Raw genomic sequence first — 17,927 nt, 5'->3', positions numbered from 1 at the left:
TACAGAGGCTCTAGGCTCTATTTTGGTTCAATGGAGCTCACTAACCTGGAAGACGTGATTGTCATACACAGTAAATTCTTTGCTGCACGGCTGGTGTGTTAAATTTTATTACCTACCATCTGAATAGCATATTTTAGTTTTTCAAAGGACACGTGTCAGGTCATTATGTTGTGCTCTAGAGCCTCTTTCTTCTGTGACTACATTCAGTAATTAAAACAAAACCCATCAAACTCTCAACTTACACAAAGCCTAAGGGGGTAACAAGTTACTAAGATAGTTCCAGAATCTACTGAAATCATTAAATTTTAAGATTCCTTCAGAATCCAGGTGCCTGGGTGGCTCAGTCATTAAGGGTCTGCCTTCGGCTCAGGTCATGATCCCAGGGTCCTAGGATCGAGCCCCACATCGGGCATCGGGCTCCCCACTTGGCTGGGAGTCTGCTTCTCCCTCTCCCTCTGCCCCTCCTCCCCCCACTTGTGCTCTCTCTCCCTCTCTCTCTTTCTCTCAAATAAATAAATAAAATCTTTAAAAAAAAAGTTCCTTCAGAATCCATGGATTATAGTTAAGAATGGTTTGTGTAGCACAGTGCCAAGTCAAGTAGTCTTCATAGTTTCTTCTAGAGCTGTTAACGGTTGGTCTTTATTTCTTAACTTCAGAGGGTCTTCAGATTATAAAAACCCTGTGGGAGTTGTTTACTTCTGAGTTTGTTTTTTTTTTAAACACTCATTTCATTTTTAGTTAAGCCAGATTTCTCTACTCTCACAGAGAAAGTAAACATGTTGGGCAGTTTCAGTGTCTCTGCTACTCCAAGGCTCTAGAATCAAACTGGGTTTGGATCCCTGCTCTGTACTTAGCAGCTCTGTGAGCGAGGGCAGATTGTTTTGCCTGCATGGTGTATAGGGCATATGAAGGAATGGTAGGAAACGAAACTGGGAAGATAGGGAGATTCAAGGCAATAAGGAGTTTTGTATAATATGTGAGGGTTTGAACTCCTGTAAGTGGATGGGAAGCCACTGGAAAAATTGTCAGCAGGGGAAATACACCATCAGATAATGCTTAAAAACATTACCCTGGTACCATTTGAAGGGTTGAATTAGAATAAGATAGGACTGGAGTTACTAAAAAGTACATGCAGTGATCTAGGTGAGACAAGATACCCGAGCTAAGGAATAGGGTTAGGGACAAAGAGGAAGAGATGAATTCGAGACAGACTGAAGCCTTCAGTATAGGTAAGACTCACTGACTGGATATGGAGGGAGGGGAGGGAGAGTCAGGCTGATTTCTGTCTTGGACAACAGAGTTTTGGGAAAGAGGTAAAGTACAAATTTGTAACTGAGGACTATGTGAGTAGAGATATCCAGATAGGGTCTGGAGCTTAAAATAAATATCTGAGTTTGAGATTATATATTTTGATGTACTTGGAACCATAGGAGTGGATGAGTTTATAGGAATAAGGTGAGGGGTGAAAAGAAAGATGAGAACAGAACCCTGAGGAACTCTGAAGCTGGAAAAATTGGCCAGGGAAAGAAAGAGAACCAGAACTATTGTATTGATGAAACCTTTTGCCGTCTGCTGACTGTTTTCTCCTAATTCCCTGTGTCTTTAACATGAGGCTAAAGCCAGGAAAGGATTGGGACATGCGCAACAAAGCAGAGCATAGCTTTGGGGTTGTTAGGCCAGTTAGTGGAACTTTTCACTACTGCATGCAAAACTATCCCCTAAATAGTTGTTGCTCCACAACTGAAAAGTGCTACTCTGGGAAAATGTCTCTGCTGCACCTTATTCACATCAGTCTTTTTTGATATTGTCTCCTGAACTTACTCCTGTGAGGTTATAACCCCAGTCAATATTCATTTTTATGACTACTCTAATAGATGCGATTTCTAGCCCGTGTATGACCAAAGTTCAGACTTCAGTTATATGAAACCTAGTAATATGCATAACAAGGCATGGCCAAAAGAGCTGTTCAGTAGAAAGCAGAAATTGTTATCTATAGGGTAATGCCATACAAACAGATACATAGGAAAAAAGATCTTCACTGTAATTTACTGACAAAGAAATTCAGTATCCTAGGATATTTTTGTTTCCAAGAGACAAAGTGCCTAGACCAGTGAGTGTGGAATAGTTAGCAATATGAGGTTCAAGGTTTAAGACCATTCGGATAAAAGATTTATTTTTGTCTTGGCTTTATATCTGTGTGTGTGTATGTGTTTGTTTATAGCTCTGAAGATGGCTGTAGTAGATATCTATCATTCCAGGTTAAAGGAGAGACAAAGGCGAAAAAAGTAAGTACAGAAAACCATCCAGCCTTCTTTCAGGTATGGACTATTGACCACATATAGCCCATAGAACATTCTAGCTGTGGCTTGTCTTGTGACCTTGAGGAAGACACTTATCTTCCTTGGTCCTTAATTTTTCCATCTGTCAAATGCGGATAATAATACTTGTCCTTTTTTTGTTTGTTTTTTACCTCCTCTTTCTTACCCTTTCTTTATGTTATGATGACCATTGAATAATATGGGTGCACTGTTTTAAGGAAAAAAGGAACAAGATAAATTCAAGGTGTTATCAAATTGTTATGCTTTTTTTTAATGCTTTCATTCTAACTGCTCATTTTTTATGAGAAGTCTTATCTAAAATAGGATTTCAAAGAAATTCTGAACAGGTTTCAGACAGTTACTCCTTCTCTTTGCAGCGGAATAAAAAACATACATTCAGACTGAGAAATTATGGATCCCAGACCCCTGTTAGCTTACAGAGACTGTTAAAGTTCAGGAAAGGGTATGCAGGGGTATGAACATATGTGTGTGTTATCGTGGTGTTACAGACTAGAAACACAGTGGCATCTCAACAAAAAAAGAGGAATAGGACTTGGGAGGCACTCTTGAGGGACCAAGATGTGACCTTAAAGTAAAGCGTGCCTAGAGTCAGCTTCTGAGAAGTGCCGAAGGAGATTACCCAGCTGACCCTGTGAGAAGCTTCATCACTAGTCATGAATACCTGCGGTTCCAGACACAGCTCTGCATGGTTTACCTAAATTCTGTTTTTGCCTAAAACACATAATTCGAGCTAGCCAGTATCGTGGAACTCAGTGGTTGAGGATGCTGTTAGATTTTATGTTGAGGCCCTTCCACTAAACATGCACAATATTTATTTCAAATAGCTTCAAAACGTTCTGTGAATGTACACATGTGCAGTTGTAAATGTTGAAGGTGTGATCACGGCGCCCTTTTATGGTTTAGCCGTTTCCCTTAAATGACTGTTCTCAATTATCAGTTCCCTAAATTGAACGGATTAATTCTTATGACACAGACACAGATTCCCTTCTGTTTCATTCCAAGTTATAGACATGTTTTTCAGTATTTTTGAGTGCTCATTCATTCATCCAGCAAACAGTTACTGAGAGTCTATCAGGTGCAAGGAGAGGAAAAATATATGATGCTTGAAAGCCTAAAATTGTGTTAGCAGACTCACTACCCTTCAGAACTTTGTGGGGAATGATGGTGTCTTTGAACCTCAGTATTCCACCTCATAGTGTTTCAAATGTGTAATAAAAGCTGTATGTGGAAGACATTATTAGATGTGGAACTAATTATAATATACATTATTGTGGTTTTCATCCTAGAATTATAAGAGACCATGGATTAATCAACCTTAGAAAGTTTCAGTGTAAGTATTAGCTGCTTTATTTTAAAATTTCTTCCAACATTATTGAACAGTCTTGAACAAATCATTTATGGCAGTGGTTCTTAATCCAAGTTGCGTATTCGCATCATGTAGGTAGCTTTTTTTTTTAAGTCATCTCCACACCCAGTGCGGGGCTCAAACTCACGACCCCGAGATCAGGAGTCACATGCTCTACCGACTGAGCCAGCCAGGCGCCCCAGCATCTCATGTTGGAAGCTTTAAAAAAAATTCTGATGCCTGGGTATCACCTGAGGCTAATTAAGTCAGAATCTCTGAGGGTTAGTGCTAGAGCATTTTTAAGAAATCTTCAAGGAAATTCTGTTACATAGTAGAGTTCAGAACCATTAATGTATGATCAACACTTGTATGATACTTTTTTTTTTTAAAGTAGTATAGTAATTACAGCATGAATATTAATGGATCATTTTCTGGAAGTGGGTAGGAACTATATGTTAACATAACCTTGGTCATTGGGTTGTTAAACATTTTTATGGGAAAAGCAACCATTATTTTGCATAGTAGTGGACAAACAGACATCTAGCATTGTATGATGGTGATAGTAAAACTATAATGACTTCTAAGTGAATGCACACTTTGACCTTACTGTTTTAAATATTGGAGATACCTAGGCTGAGCAGAAAGTCTCTGTACTTTTTCTTCTTCTACACTGTAGAATTTGTTCAGCAAATAAGAATGATGACTCATAATATGATTACAGTATTTATATAGAAATGTTAGAATACTTGTATGTCACAGTAGTCCTTTTTGTAAAAGTTCCTAACGATTATTGTGCTTCTTATCCTAGTTGATAGAATCTTAGAGGGCTTGACACTCTGTGCCATTGTAGGGTTCAGGTCAGCCAGTCATGGGTTAAGTGTTTTTTAATATAGTTGTGATCATAAATAAGTATGTTACATTTTTTTTCACTTTCTGTTAACACTTTTTCAAGTGATTGAGGTGTTTTGAAGATGTCCCTCTTAATAGTTATGTAATATGTTGTGTATATATAAGTATATAACATGCTAAACTTTTATTAGATATTTAGCTTATTTTCAGTTTTTTTGAATCATAAATAATCCTATGATGAATTTGTGAATAAAGCTTTATGTATATGTAGAATTTTTTTTAAGGTAGATTCCCAGAAGTGGAGGTAATAGGTCAAAAAATGTGATCATTAAAAATGCTTGACCTGCGCTGCCAGATTGTTTTCCAAAAGATGGTTGTACCAATTTATATTCCTTCTAGCAATAGATGAGATTGCCGGTTTAACCTCATCCTTCACTGAGGACTGTGGGTTTGCAAAAATAACTCAGGATCAGATTTCCATTGCCCTTTCTATAGACAATTATTGGTCATATTCTAGTAGCTATAATAGTGGGTTCCCATGTCTGAATGCCTGGGCTTTCAATAATAGGTCAATAGGGGTTTGACCAAGGTCAATAGACCTTGACTCTCATATAAACTCTATTCTCAGCTGGTAAACAGAGGTCAGTTTAGCCTGATTATTCTTTTTAATTGTATTTTGTACGTTTAGAAGCTGAGAGGAGGCTTTGTTGGTTTCAGAAGTGTCCATTGCCATTATAGTGAGTGTATGTGACCTTAATATTGTAGGCAGAGGGGTTTTTTCATCAAATTTAAAGTTTTTACTCCTAATTCTTCTGTACTATCCCTGTAGGGTGTTTTTTTGCTTTTGGTTTTGGTGGGGGGAGGATTTGGTAGTCAAAATAGTCTATGGCTGCCCATCAGATCAGCACCTGGAATTTGTGGATAAGAATGTCTCCCTCAAGGGAAGAGATTTGGCTGAGGAAAGGACTTAATTTAAATAACTGTCATGACAGAAAGCTTGTATCTGTAGTCCAAAAGTGAGCAGAACTAGCTTAGTTACTGATTAGCTCATCTAATCACCTAGTTTCAGCCTAGTGCATCTGATTGAAACGACCAAGTAGCAGTTCTGGCTACTCCAACCTACCACGTACTGTTGGTAGGTTTTACTCCCCATCTTCTTTGCGGATACTACTTTTTATTAGAAATTTGGTCGTTAGTGATCCTCAGAGTTACTGACTGTGGCTACCCTGTGTATATACCATTTACGTGGATGATAGTTATCAAAATATAACTTCATTAGTGGTAAATTTAGTTGTGGTACTTAGTTTAGAGGAAGGCAAAATGACCCTGATAGAGAGTGAAGAAATAAATGCCTCACTGGAGGCCGTGTTGTTAGGGAGATTTCTGGTGGGGCATGAAAGATAGCACACTTTTTTTTCTAGGCTAGTCTACCTCTTCTAGATGGATTATTGTATCTGCACTTCCCTTGTTTTCCTGCGGAAGTTAATACCAGAAATTTTGCCCAATGTTGTTCCTAAGAATACAGTGATCCGCCTTTAATCATCTTTCCCATTACTGCCAACAGTCCCTGCCCCTGTATAGATGAAGAGCCTGAGGTGTGGAGGTCACCAGGGCACTCAGTGATGCAGACGGTCTTCAGTTCTCCAGGGATAACAACATCCCTGTATGATAGTCACTGGGATGCTCTTATCTTGATGATTAGTGTTTTGCATTCTTGGCTTTCCTGTTTGCTTCCCGTCATGGGTAAATTAGTCATGTGAGGTTAGGCATAGTGTCCTTCCATCTCACTTCTTATAAAAGAAATGCAGAGAACTTAGAGATTCTTATATTCTCTATGGCATGGTTCTGTTTTATGTTCTCTGTAGTAATGGAACGGCGGTATCCCAAGGAAGTCCAAGACCTTTACGAAACAATGAGGCGATTTGCAAGGATAGTGGGGCCAATGGAGCACGACAAGTTCATTGAAAGCCACGCACGTAGGTGCTTTTTAAGCCTTGCACAAGTGTGTGTGTGTGTGTGTTGATATAAATAGGAGAGAAAATGGTATGTTTTAGGTGAAGTTCTATAAATAAATAAATGGATATTTTTATCTTTTCTTCCCCTTTATTACCATGAACTAAATTTGGGACTTTGGGGGTAGGACAGAAGAGGTTAAAAAGGCTGGTAGCTTTCTTTTTTCCCAGCTAAGCAGTAGTTTAGTAGTTTCTCCCTCCACTTTTTATTATGGGAGTTTTCAAATATATACAAAGATAGACATAATAGTGTAATGAACCCCCATGTATCCATCACCCAGCTTCAGCAATTAACACATGGCCAATCCAGTTTCATTTTTATCACCCCCTCTTCTCTCACCTTCAACTGGATTATTTTGAAGCAAATCCCAGACATCAAATCATTTTGTTCATAAATATTTTAGTATTAAAACTAGATTTTAAAATGGGGACAGAGTTGGATGACTCATAGAGATAGTACCTCCATCATTCTCTCTCTCTTTTTTTAAGTATTTTATTTTATTTTAAGATTTTATGTATTCATTTGAGAGAGTGAGAGAGAGCACAAGCAGGGGGAGAGGGAGAAGCAGACTCCCCGCTGAGCGGGGAGCCTGATGCGAGGCTCGATCCCAGGACCCTGAGATCATGACCAGAGCTGAAGGCAGACGCCCAACCAACTGAGCCACCCAGGCTCCCTCATCATTCTCTCTCTCTCTCTTTTTAAGTAAAAAAACCCACTTTTTTATTTCCTTAAGTAATCTCTACGCCCAGTGTGGGGCTCAAACTCACAACCCCAAGATCAAGAGTCCCATGCTCTATGGACCGAGCCAGCCAGGCTCCCCAGTACTTCCACCATTCTTTTGCCTGTCTTCCTGAGAGACTCTACCCATTACCATTTGATTTTTCACAATAAAAAAATTGAAGTTGTCAAGGCAGTGAGGCCTACACTTTACAATAATCTGGACTGGGTGGCTTAGGCTACACCTTTCATCACTAGATTTGTGTATTTGACCCTCAAATTTAGTTCTGGGAGAATGCTTTACCAAGGCTCTTACCCTGTTCTCATCATGCAAATATTTCTTGCATGGCATTGCAGGCATTTATGTGAGCCAGGTTGGTTGTCCTCGTCAAGCACCCTGTTTGGTTGGCATTCTTTGTGTGGTTTGTACTGGGTGACTGATCTTTTACTTCCTGTCCCAGTTTGTGCCACCCCTGGTTTATGCGTCATTCCAAAGAATTACACCCCATGGCTTGTTCAGGCTCTTCCTTCATCATGCTCTCTTTCAAAGCACTCAAATTTGAATGTTCTATCACGTAATAACCCAAGCAGTTGCAACCTGAGCTGTGCACTTAGAGGAGGCAGAAATCTTTGGTTTATGGAAAACAATGCTCTTTTGTTCCTATAGGAGAAAAGCTGTAAAGAAACTATCTGGGACTTGAGCACAGAGCTTTTGTCCTTTGCTTGCAAAAGGGCCACATCAAGTAATAGCAGAGACAGGTTTTATAAAAGAATTTGGTTATGTGGATAAACCTGTTAATAGAGGATAAATAGAGCGGGGAAACTTAGTTGTTTAAAAAAATTATATTTGTTCCTTCTGTAGCTAAATGAACTCAGCCGGTTCACTGTATGTTTTCTGGGGGACAGTTCCAGCTGCGTTTTCCAGTTGGCCATGGCAGCCAAAAGATGGCTAGCGTAGGCTTTCCTCAGCTAGAGGGTAAAATTTCTAATGAGATGTCACCAACGTATAGGATCCTGCAAATGGAATTGCCTGGTCTCATATATAAGGGAGAATTACTGAAAATAACAGCAAAAGTGTTCATTGATGATGATTTTGTTTTTCCAAATTTTCTCCTTCATTCTTCTTGGCATAAACAGTGGAATTTGAACTCCGAAGGGAAATCAAGAGGCTCCAGGAATACAGGACAGCAGGCATTACCAATTTTTGTAGTAAGTATGCTTAAGCTACACATTGTATCGGGGGCAAGTGTCTTCTAAACACATAGAGGAAGTCTCTGTTTGAGGCCATGTGGATGTTTTTTAAACAAGCTTTCCTTTTTTGGAGTGAGTTTTTGATCTTTCCAGTAAAGTCCCATCTGTTTAATCCTTATAAATGCCATTGTATGGATTATCTCAGGTAAAATAAAAGTGACGACACAAAAGAGAGGTGCTGCTTTAGGTTTGGGAATCTGCTGTGGCCTCTAAAAAAAAAAAAGGATTTTGTATTCTAATTTTTAGCCTCAGCCTTTTAAAATTTTGTGATACATGGTCTGATCATTTGTATTAACCAAGCTTCAAATGGCTCTATGTGCTTGCATCCCAGTTACTTAAGGTAGTAATAATAATTATATTAATAGCAGCTAACATCTAAATAGCAGCTGTTTACCATACACCAGGCCCTGTGCTAAACATTTCACCTGGATGGTATCATGTGATTCTCATAACAAACTTAGGAGATAGGCATTGTTATTTCCACGTAATGAAGAAACTAAGGTTTGAAACGGTTAAAGAGATACTTGTGATAGAGCCAGGTCATAAGGGAAGGCAGTGTGTTACAGTAGTAAGAGGGCTTGAGGTATAGACTTGGACAGGTTGGGTTTGGGTTCTGGCTCTCCTGTTTATCAGATTTGTAATTTTGTTTGGGTTTCAGTTTTCCAAGTCTCTTAGAGTTAGTAAGATTAGAGATAATGCATGAAAACAGCACAGTACCTGGCCCACAGTAAATGCTCAATAAATGGCAGTTTCTCTTGTTTTATTAGATCTTTTTTTTTTTAAGATTTTTATTTATTTATTTGACCGAGAGAGAGACAGTGAGAGAGGAAACACAAGCAGGGGAGTGGGAGAGTGAGAAGCAGGCTTCCTGCCGAGCAGGGAGCCCCATGTGGGACTCGATCCCAGGACCGTGGGATCATGACCTGGGCCGAAGAAAGATGCCCAACAGACTGAGCCACCCAGGCACTCCATGTTTTGTTAGATCTTTAGCATTCCCTCCTTTCTGTTGCTTGAAAGCTATCACCCACTACCCATGAGAAGTAGCCTTGTGGGGTGTAAGTTCAGCCTAGTGTAATGGTTCTTTATTTTTAACAATGGAAACCATTTCAAAATGAAATTTTATGTAGAGCCCTAATCTATAAATAAGAGGAAAGTGGGACTACTTTGAAGCCTGATGGTGCAGGTCATTTACAGAACCCAAACCACCTGTACATGGTAGTGTCTTTGCTCTTCACAGTAACCCCTGAGATATTTTCATGGGCTCCTGGGGCTTTATGGAACATGGCTTAAAACTCACTGGTTTGGTTACTCTGGAATCTGTACACCTTTGTTAACATGTAGAAAACACCATGCAACCTTTGTTTAATAAGACGCTGATACCAGGTTTTGCTTACCTGATATTGATTGCATCTGGGAAAGGAATCGTGCTAGTCAATGAGGACTTATTTTTATTTGTAATTTTAATTGGTTTTTAAAAGAAGAGTATATGCATATAGGACTTGTGTAACTTTGAAAAACATGACCATATTAAAAGTTAGTTATTTTTGGGTGGTGGAAACATAAGTGACTCTTACTTTCTTTGTATTTTTCTGTTTGGGGGGCTTTTGCCTCCAAATTTCTTAAAGCTAGGAAGAGAATAAAAATTTAATTATTTCTTGTCAAAAAAGGGATTTCAAACTAAGGGAATCACATTGCTCTTAAAAAAATAATTTTGGGGAGCGCCTCGGTGGCTCAGTCAGTTGAGTATCCAACTCTTGGTTTTGGCTCGGGTCATGATCTCAGGGTCGTGAGATCGAGCCCTGTGTCAGGCTCCCCACTCAGCACAGAATCTGCTTGAGATTCTTTCTCCTTCCCCTTGTTTCTTCCCCTGCCCGTGATCTCTCTCTCTCTAAAATAAATAAATAGGGACACCTGGGTGGTTCAGTCGGTTAAATGTCCGACTCTTGGTTTCGGCTCAGATCATGATTTTATGGTCTTGGGATCAAGCCTGGTGTGGGGCTCTGCACTCAGCGTGGAGTCTGCTTGAGATTCTCTCCCTCTGCTCCTCTCCCTGCTCATGCTCACTCACTCTCTCTCTTTCAAATAAATAAATAAATCTTTTAAAAAATAAATAAATAGGGGTGCCTGGGTCAGTTGGTTAAGTGTCTGCCTTCAGCTTGGGTCGTGGTCCTGGAGCCCTGGGATGGAGCCCCACTTGGGGCTCCCTGCTCAGCGGGGAGCCTGCTTCTCCCTCTGCCTGCTTCTCTCCCTGCTCGTGCTCTCTCTTGCTCACTCACTCTCTCAAATAAATAAATCTTTAAAAAATAAAATCTTCTAAAGAAGAAAAATAATTGTGGAAGCAGTTTTTTGTGTTTTATTAAAAATTTATTTATTTTAGAGAGAGAGTGGGAGGCGCTAAGGGAGAGGGAGAGAATCTCAAGCAGACTCCCCACTGAGCACGGAGCCCCACACAGGGCTCGATCCCACCACCCCGAGATCATGACCTGAGCCAAAACCGAGAATCAGACGCTTCACCGACTGAGCCAACCAGGCGCCCCGGAAGCAGTTTTGCAAAAGAAACCAAAAAGCGGCGAACTGTTTGCTGGTCAGTGAGGAAGCCTTTCAGTTAGTTCTGCTGCGTTGTCATCGCAGTCCTGCTGTTTTCGTCACCTTCAGGTGCCAGAACCTATGACCACCTCAAGAAGACGCGGGAGGAGGAGCGCCTTAAACGCACCATGCTCTCGGAAGTCCTGCAGTACATCCAGGACAGCAGTGCTTGCCAGCAGTGGCTCCGGCGGCAGGCTGACATGTGGGTAACTAGTCCGGGGTGGTGGTGGGGCGTCGTCTGGGATGCTTTGGCTTTTACAGGTAGTTTCAGACATTTCCATGGGGACCCCACCCACATGGCAGAGTCGTAATAATTGGGTAGCTAGAAGAACTCAGAATTCTTATCTTAGCAGTCTGTCTCAGAAACACTGCGATACTGACAGTTTTGAGAAACATAGCTGGCCCCCTAGAGTCCTACTTTGCTACTTTGATTTTCTTTTCAAAAATTAGTAAATTCCCCCACCATGCCTCCTCTTTCCACCCCATTATCTAATGGAATGATTTCCATTGGCGAATCATGTCCCTGTCATTTCCCCATGATTAGTCTCCATGATGTTCCAGACTAAGAGTTCTTCTTAACAAATGCAGGCGATTTCTTACACCCCTCAGAACAGATCACCCTTCCTGGTTAGTATAGTGGGATATCCTATAAAACAGTACCATCTATCTCTGCATCCCTTTAAAATAACCAACCTGGGGCGCCTGGGTGGCTCAGTTGGTTAAGCGTCTGCCTTCAGCTCAGGTCACGATCCCAGGGTCCTGGGATCAAGCCCCGCATTGGGCTCCTTGCTCTTCAGGGAGTCTGCCGCTCCCTCTCCATCTGCCTCTCCCCCTGCTCATGCTCTTTCTCGCACTCTCTCTCAAATAAAAAAATCTTTTTTTTTCCCTAAGATTTTATTTATTTATTTGTCAGAGAGAGAGAGCACAAGCAGGGGGAGTGGCAGGCAGAAGCAGACTCCCCGCTGAGCAGGGAACCCGAAGCGGGGCTTAGTCCCAGGACCCTGGGATCATGACCTGAGCCGAAGGCAGACGCTTAACTGAGCCACCCAGACGTCCCTCAAATAAAAAATATATGTATATTTTAAAATAAATAAATAAAGTAACCAGCCTGATAAATGGCACCCAGTCCCACGTGGGCTTTTGGAAATTGCCTTCTTTGGTGTGACTTATGTTAAATTCCTGTTCTTTGTTTTAGTGATTCTGGCCTGAGCCCTTCTATTCCGATGACTTCAAATTCAGGTAATTATTTTTCAGGCTGGAGCATGTCTTGATTGTGAAGTTTTCGTTCTAGGGATTCACCCAGTAGTCCCTTACCCCTTGTGGAAGCAGGGTCCTTAGGCAGATCAGGTAAGTAAGTGTTATCCCAGTTTATAAACATCAGCAAGTTTTCAGAATCTTCATGGCCAGATAGAGATTATCTTCAGGGTTTGAGTACAGAGACAGGGAAGAAAGAGCTCCAGAGAGGTGTTTTTTGTATTTTACCAATGTTCATGAGCAGTTAGTTTACTGTGGTTGTATCTACCACAGACTTTGAGGTTTGTCTCACAGGAGATCAATTAAAGGATTTGTATCTTGAGCAGAAACACAAGGATTTCTTTATAAGTTGGAGACTTGAGGTATTTCTGTTTGTTATCTTTATCTCTTTGGGTATGTCCTCTATTTTGAGGTTAGTTTTCAGAGCAAGCTTAAGCCAGATGTTATCTGGTAATCCTTGGTGCTTGATAAATCAATGAATGGTAATTTGGGGTGGTATCATTTATAGAGCTCTGATCCAAAATTATAGTGTTTTTTTTGCCACTTCTCTTGGTTATTATTCACCCTGCTCCATATGCTAGATTAGCCACTTTCCCGTATCAGAACATACAGACCACTCCCCTGTAGAGACAGGACTAGTGAAAAAGATGACCCAATTGCAGTTTTACCATTCTTTGGAAGCTTGAAACAATAGACCTTGTGATCCCATATAAAATCTCTCAGATTCAGGATCTAGGGGCGCCTGGGTGGCTCTGTCATTAAGCGTCTGCCTTCGGCTCAGGTCATGATCCTAGGGTCCTGGGATCGAGCCCCGCATTGGGCTCCCTGCTCAGCAGGGAGCCTGCTTCTCCCTCTCCCACTCCCCCTGCTTGTGTTCCTTCTCTCACTGTCTCTCTCTCGGTCAAATAAGTAAATAAAATCTTTAAAAAAAAAAAAAAATCAGATTCAGGATCTAGACAGGGCTCAGAGATGGCTACTCTAGGGATACTTTTTAAAAAATTGATTCCTTTGTTTCAGGTGATTATTTCTTAATACTTAAAAGAGAAAAGAGGGCGCCTGGGTGGCTCAGTCGTTAAGCGTCTACCTTCAGCTCAGGTCATGATCCTAGGGTCCTGGGATCGAGTCCCACATCCGGCTCCCTGCTCTGCGGGGAGCCTGCTTCTCCCTCTCCCACTCCCCCTGCTTGTGTTCCTGCTCTCGCTATGTCTCTCTCTGTCAAATAAATAAATAAAATCTTTAAAAAAAAAAAAAAGAGAGAAAAGAGTCTTTTAGAGAGTAGTCACAACAGCTAAATGCAAATTTTATTTTCCAAATTTCTTATTTCTAACCCTGCTCCCCGAATCTAAATACAGAAATACAAATAACAAAAATATAGTACAGTGATAATTAATAATTTGGTGTCTGCATTTTTGGAACCATCTGTACTCATTTATTCTTTGTTGCTTCCTAGGCTGGTATTAGCCTTTCTCGCCCCCTGTGTTTAGGTTGAGGAGACCCCTTGTTCCTCTTCATGCTCTCCGTTGCTCCTAAGGCAGTACAAAGTAGAAAGCCTGGATCATTAATTACAACCTAGCCTCTGGTAACTTTGGTGAGGTACCAAATGATTTTAGTCTCCCTTTTTGAACACTTAGGGGAAGGCTAGCCCTACTGGTTATGGAGAAGCTCTTATGCGCTTGTTGATACTACAGAGAAGCCTGTTTTCTCTCAGAGCAGCCTCTAACACTTGCTCCCTATTTCTTGCCACCTCCTAAAAGGCAGCCGCCGTAAAACTTGTTAATAGATTATTCTACATTTTCTTTTGCCTAACTCAGCCCACCTATCTCCCAACTGAACACTAATCCCAAATATATATTCAAAACAAAAGCAAAAAATCTTACACATGAAACTTCCCATCCTGGGCAGTGACCTCATACTTGGGTTTCTTTCTCAGTATGTGAGTTCACCTCAGCTTCTGGTTTGCCATATAATGGTTCATTGTTCCTCTGTGTGGATCTTTCAGGTAAACAGGGCTTCTTTAGAAGGAACAGATATTCCCTCACATAATAAATAAGAAGGGCCTTTTGCTGGCCTAACAGTCTGCCTTTGATCCGAAAGCAAATGGTACTTGGTTAATTACTGTGTTTGCCTTGCGCTCCTGGCAGAGTCCTGAGGGCTGGGAAGGGTCTCTCTTGTGGAGCTGTTCTTTCCATTCATCAGCCGTCGGGGCGGGCAGCGTATGACCGTCCTTCACTGGGTGACATCTGGGCTTTAGAGTTTAGAATCTTACTGGGTTGGAAAGAGTAGCAACTGGGTTGCTAGGGTGTATGTAATTGTGTAGTTTAGCAGAGCAAAGGGCATGTGAATTACCACTTGTATTTTCAGGCAAACATTGGGGTGCCCATGTTGCCAACTAGACTGAGGCCTGAGGTGATGGGTAGAGATTTCTTAGAGCTGGACATCGTGACCTTGTACCTCACTGGCCTGGTTGCAGTGGGCTGTGTTACTTCACACCTGAGGAATTGTCACTCCTATGAAACACATACCTTTTTCTGTGTCTGTAGGTAGACGAAGTGCACCACCCTTGAACCTCACTGGCCTCCCTGGCACAGAGAAGCTGAATGAAAAAGAAAAGGAGGTAACAAAGAGAAGGGGGGCTAGAGGAGCAAGAGTAGGGTTGATTATGACATATAAATCTAAATAATGGTAGCTGTTGTTTATTGAGCATTACCATGTACCAGATACTGTACTAAGTGCTTCATGTGAATGAAATTGTTTATAAACTTAAAATAACTTGTATATGAAAATAGTTATTTCCTATTAGAATGGTCACTTTGATGAGCTCTACATTTATCCCAACAATACAACCATCACTTAAAAGATTGTCTCCAGAGCATGTATGTAAGCCATAAGTAAGGAACTTCATCATCACATATAGTCATATACTAATTTTGATTAAAAATGCCATGACCTACTTTTCTTTTCCACTAAAATCATCAGACTTGTCTTCATATTACTTATGGCTGTCTCAGAAATTTAAAGCCAGCCTCAAAGGAGTCATCCTCAAGCATTTTCCAAAAAATGTGCGTAGCTCTGAAGTCCATTCCAAAAGAGGAACCCTCTTCTGTTCCTCATGCGCTCCTTTTGCAGTTCCCAAGATCAGTCTCCCCATCTGCCACTCCATGTCATTAATTCAGGTCAGACAGTAAGGGGAGTCATGGAGTGGGGGCTGTTAGTCTTTGATTTCAGCCCCCAGGAGCAGTAAAGATTAGTTTGGGAATAGAGAGGAGTGTATGTTCTATTTCAGTATTGCTGAGGAAGGTCACAGGCCTTTCTGAGTCAAGTATTGAATGGCCGGGAGTTGCAAGCAGTTTTTATCCTTACCCACAAGCAGTGACCTCATACTGCTCATTGCCCTGGGGTGCCGTGGCAGGTGAACTGGGACTGAGCCAGCTTTCTAGATTTTTAGCAGCTGAAGTAGCCTCTTTGCAAGGTCTGTATCTCCTCCTCCTTCAAAGTAGGAAATGTAGTCACAAAAGCAGGGATGACTACTTTATGCCGATACTAAAAATAATGTGATTCACACTTGGAAACCCAAGTATCTGCACCCCCGCCCCTACTGTGCCCTGTGGCTCTTCCCCGACTGGCTGTGTTGGAATGTGCTGGGCCGAGAGCTGTGTGGACCCAGGCTGCTCCTCAGGACACATACTTGTGCTCCTTGACAGACCCAGGTGAGCCTGCTGGGAGAGACATCAGACTCTGGCTTTCTCTTCCTCAGTGTCTGTAGTGAGGGAGAATTCTCTCCAAGGAAGAGACTAAATGGAATGTGGTCCAGCCACCCAGCAGCTCCTATAAATAGTTGGAGGTTGATGTCACTTTTTAAATTTTATTTTGGCTATACCTATTGGATTAAATTATGAGAATGACAGATGTTAATGTTTATTAAATTTGCCGTGTCTTGCAGCTCTGTCAGATGGTGAGGTTGGTCCCAGGAGCCTATTTAGAATACAAATCTGCTCTATTGAACGAATGTAACAAGCAAGGAGGCTTGAGACTGGCGCAGGCAAGAGCACTCATCAAGATAGATGTGAACAAAACCCGGAAAATCTATGATTTCCTCATCCGAGAAGGATACATCACTAAAGCCTGAGGCTCTGAGGGCTTCGGATCAGAAATCACAAATTTGGAATGCGGTAGGCCAAAGGACAGCACAGGCATTCTGGAGAGTTTCATTGCTGAGCTGAGTTCTCGTTGTAAAAAGAGGGGAAGGACAAAGGGAACCTTACGTTGTATTAATATCTACTTTTCTTTTCCACCCTGCTTTAAAACACTCCTGTTGTTGGTGTTGTGCTGCAAAGTTATGTGCTAGATAAGCTATTATTAAATGTGAGTGGGCCTCTATTCCCAACACCTCTTGTAACTAAAACAAGAACCATAGTACCTCACATCAGAATGTCAGTAGAAATAGAACTGAAGCAGTCTGTAGTCCCGGGAGTCCAGATCTTTGTACTTGGGAAGTTGGTTTTCTGATTATCTGTTTTGCCTTCAAACATTACAGAAAGATCTAAAATAAAGAGAAAGGTTATAGAGCATGAGAAAGCTTTCTCTTTCCTTCTGAGGATTTTTTTAAGCTGATGACTTACGTTTATGAGCAAATGGGAGGAAAAATCTCCCCGTGATGGTCTTGTCCCAAACTACATCTTCCCCTTTTAATGTCTGGCTTTCTACTTGACTGTCTAATCTGCGGTAGACTCTTGAGGAGGTGGCACCGGATATAAAATGTCTGTTATTTTTAGAATTAATGGATTAAAATGTTTTGCTACCTAATTTGTGGGTGTGTCAAGTATTCTGGTAACTAAAGCACACTTAGGGTGTTGAGTGCCCGCCTCATCACGCCGCACTGTTTCTGCTAACATGTGTGTCCTGGAGTCACCCTGTTCTTACCCTGGGTTTCCCAGGATACCAGGCCCCTGAGGATGGAGATGACACAGCTAACCTCGGCTTTGCTTGGATTGAGACCTGAACCCTAATTTCTCAATGGTGACAGGCTAGCCTGCAAGAAAAGCAACTTTTAAAACAAAAGTAAAGCAGTTCATATATGGGACTCACTAGATATGAGGGTGAGTAACCCCACCACATCTGAAACTTGATCCTCAAACCTTTCCACAAAGTAAGCCAAACGTGGAGTCATGGTTATCCCGTTTCTGTTAGAAGCAAAGTTGTATGTAGAAGTAACTTCAGAATCTGCACAAATAATCTCCAGTAGCTGAATGATTCTTCAGTTCTTTCAGCATTCAACATATCTAAGTAAAATATTATATGCTTTGTTGGAAGTATTTGCTCAAACTTTTTGACTTATGTAAATATGCATGCTTACCTGGGGGTTGCACATGAAAAGGAAACTCTTAGGATCTGAGGGAATTAGAATAAAAGACTTCAATCTTGAGAAAGGGTGACTTGTGGAAATGCTGTCTTGTCTTTGCATTGTCATACCTCTTAGAAAATGTGCTCTGCCACTACCATCACCCCTACTTGGTTATAAAGGGATTTCCTCTTGTTCCTGAAAGGTAATTCCTGTTCTAAAAATTGGGGATGCA

At 41.2% G+C, this 17,927-nt stretch overlaps 1 protein-coding gene across 3 annotated transcripts in view; it reads left to right on the top strand.

Annotated features, from left to right (window-relative positions):
- The window catches only part of TADA2A (transcriptional adaptor 2A), a 49,613-nt gene extending 32,462 nt beyond the window's left edge, over positions 1-17,151 (top strand). For 2 of the 3 annotated variants that reach the window (XM_021704267.2, XM_021704266.2), the window contains exons 10-17: positions 2,222-2,285; positions 3,626-3,669; positions 6,399-6,509; positions 8,401-8,472; positions 11,170-11,302; positions 12,296-12,339; positions 14,895-14,968; positions 16,295-17,151. In XM_021704267.2, coding sequence (XP_021559942.2) covers positions 2,222-2,285; positions 3,626-3,669; positions 6,399-6,509; positions 8,401-8,472; positions 11,170-11,302; positions 12,296-12,339; positions 14,895-14,968; positions 16,295-16,480 — 728 coding nt within the window. In that variant the 3' untranslated portion in view covers positions 16,481-17,151. The remainder of the gene's footprint in view (positions 1-2,221; positions 2,286-3,625; positions 3,670-6,398; positions 6,510-8,400; positions 8,473-11,169; positions 11,303-12,295; positions 12,340-14,894; positions 14,969-16,294) is intronic. The other variant, XM_021704268.2, reaches the window with a different exon arrangement.
- The last annotated feature ends 776 nt before the right edge of the window (positions 17,152-17,927 follow it).

Source organism: Neomonachus schauinslandi, chromosome 15, assembly GCF_002201575.2.
Source record: "Neomonachus schauinslandi chromosome 15, ASM220157v2, whole genome shotgun sequence".
NCBI lineage: Eukaryota > Metazoa > Chordata > Mammalia > Carnivora > Phocidae > Neomonachus > Neomonachus schauinslandi.
Note: the sequence above shows the minus strand (reverse complement) of the source record. Positions and strands in the feature narration are given on the sequence as shown.